At 38.6% G+C, this 1,126-nt stretch overlaps 1 protein-coding gene across 1 annotated transcript in view; it reads left to right on the plus strand.

Annotated features, from left to right (window-relative positions):
- Positions 1-1,126, plus strand: part of LOC101860119 (putative ferric-chelate reductase 1 homolog) — a gene marked incomplete in the record, with an annotated part of 28,193 nt that overhangs the window by 8,430 nt on the left and 18,637 nt on the right. Inside the window, 1 exon segment of the mRNA XM_013087131.2 lies at positions 922-1,021. Coding sequence (XP_012942585.1) covers positions 922-1,021 — 100 coding nt within the window.

Below are 1,126 nucleotides of genomic sequence, written 5' to 3' on the forward strand. Positions count from 1 at the left end.
CCCCCCCCCCCCCAAAAAACCCTCCCCGTAACTTACGAGTCCGTTCAACTATGAAAAGTCTAGCCATTCTACTGTTTAACTACCGTTCTCTGACAAAATGCCTTTTTCTTATTCACAGCAGTTTGGAGAAATCAGCATTTTTCCCTTTCTTATATATAACTAGCTGGGCCCCCTTTCGATGAAAGGAATGATCGGTGCATTAATATCAAATGAAAGTCATTGGCCTACTATATTTACACTTTACTGGAATGAAGCAATAAATCTTAAGAGATGCAAAAAATTAGAAGGTCTAGACGTAGATTCTAGATATAGATCTAGATCTATATACTCTCAAAACAAAATGCGCCTCGCGTACTATCACTTCCGCACCGGATTTTCTAATATTACATAGAGAAAAACGTCGGCCTACAAAAGCGATCGGCGAAATAAAGAAATTTAGCTTTTTGCAGCAAAACTGTCTCAAAACTGAAAAAAAAACGAAGGGCGTCATGATCTGGAGAATGTTTTAAAGAATCTTTTGTCGAAAACCGCATGTCGATCGATGCAGCCATTAAAAAGCCTTTTGAATAGCAAAATTCGGTCACCACAAATAGATAATAGATGATATTTAAACTATTTTGCACAGCACATCAGCAGTTTAAATCGCTTCCTGAAGAGAATGTCATTCCCTGTGCTCGACAGATATTATAAGAAAACCAAAAATCGTTGGTTTCTTGAAACCGCTGAGAATAAATAAAAGGCGTTTTGTCAGTGTACGGTTCTGTAGAGACTGGCAAACCTATTCGCTTGATCTGAGACCCTGTATTTAATTAGACGTAGCTCGAGGGAGACGGTCCCGGAAAAGGAGAACTACATTATGTATTCTAAATAAGCGTCGCTTTATTATTGTAATATCCTGGGGATATTTTTTTCTGTCGCCAGCGCTACAGTAGTCGCTGATTATTCAACTTTCTGGATTGATGTCACAGCGGAACTGTCGCCCCAAGACGAGTCTCTTGCAGTGGCGGCACCTTTCTACCCGGTAGGTTGCCTGTATGTGAACGCACAGATAGTCAGATAATTTGCACTACGACATAAACACTTTTTTCAATTTTTTAATGTTGTTATTTTTTATTTTTTTATTTTT

This window comes from Aplysia californica, unplaced genomic scaffold, assembly GCF_000002075.1.
Source record: "Aplysia californica isolate F4 #8 unplaced genomic scaffold, AplCal3.0 scaffold00548, whole genome shotgun sequence".
NCBI lineage: Eukaryota > Metazoa > Mollusca > Gastropoda > Aplysiida > Aplysiidae > Aplysia > Aplysia californica.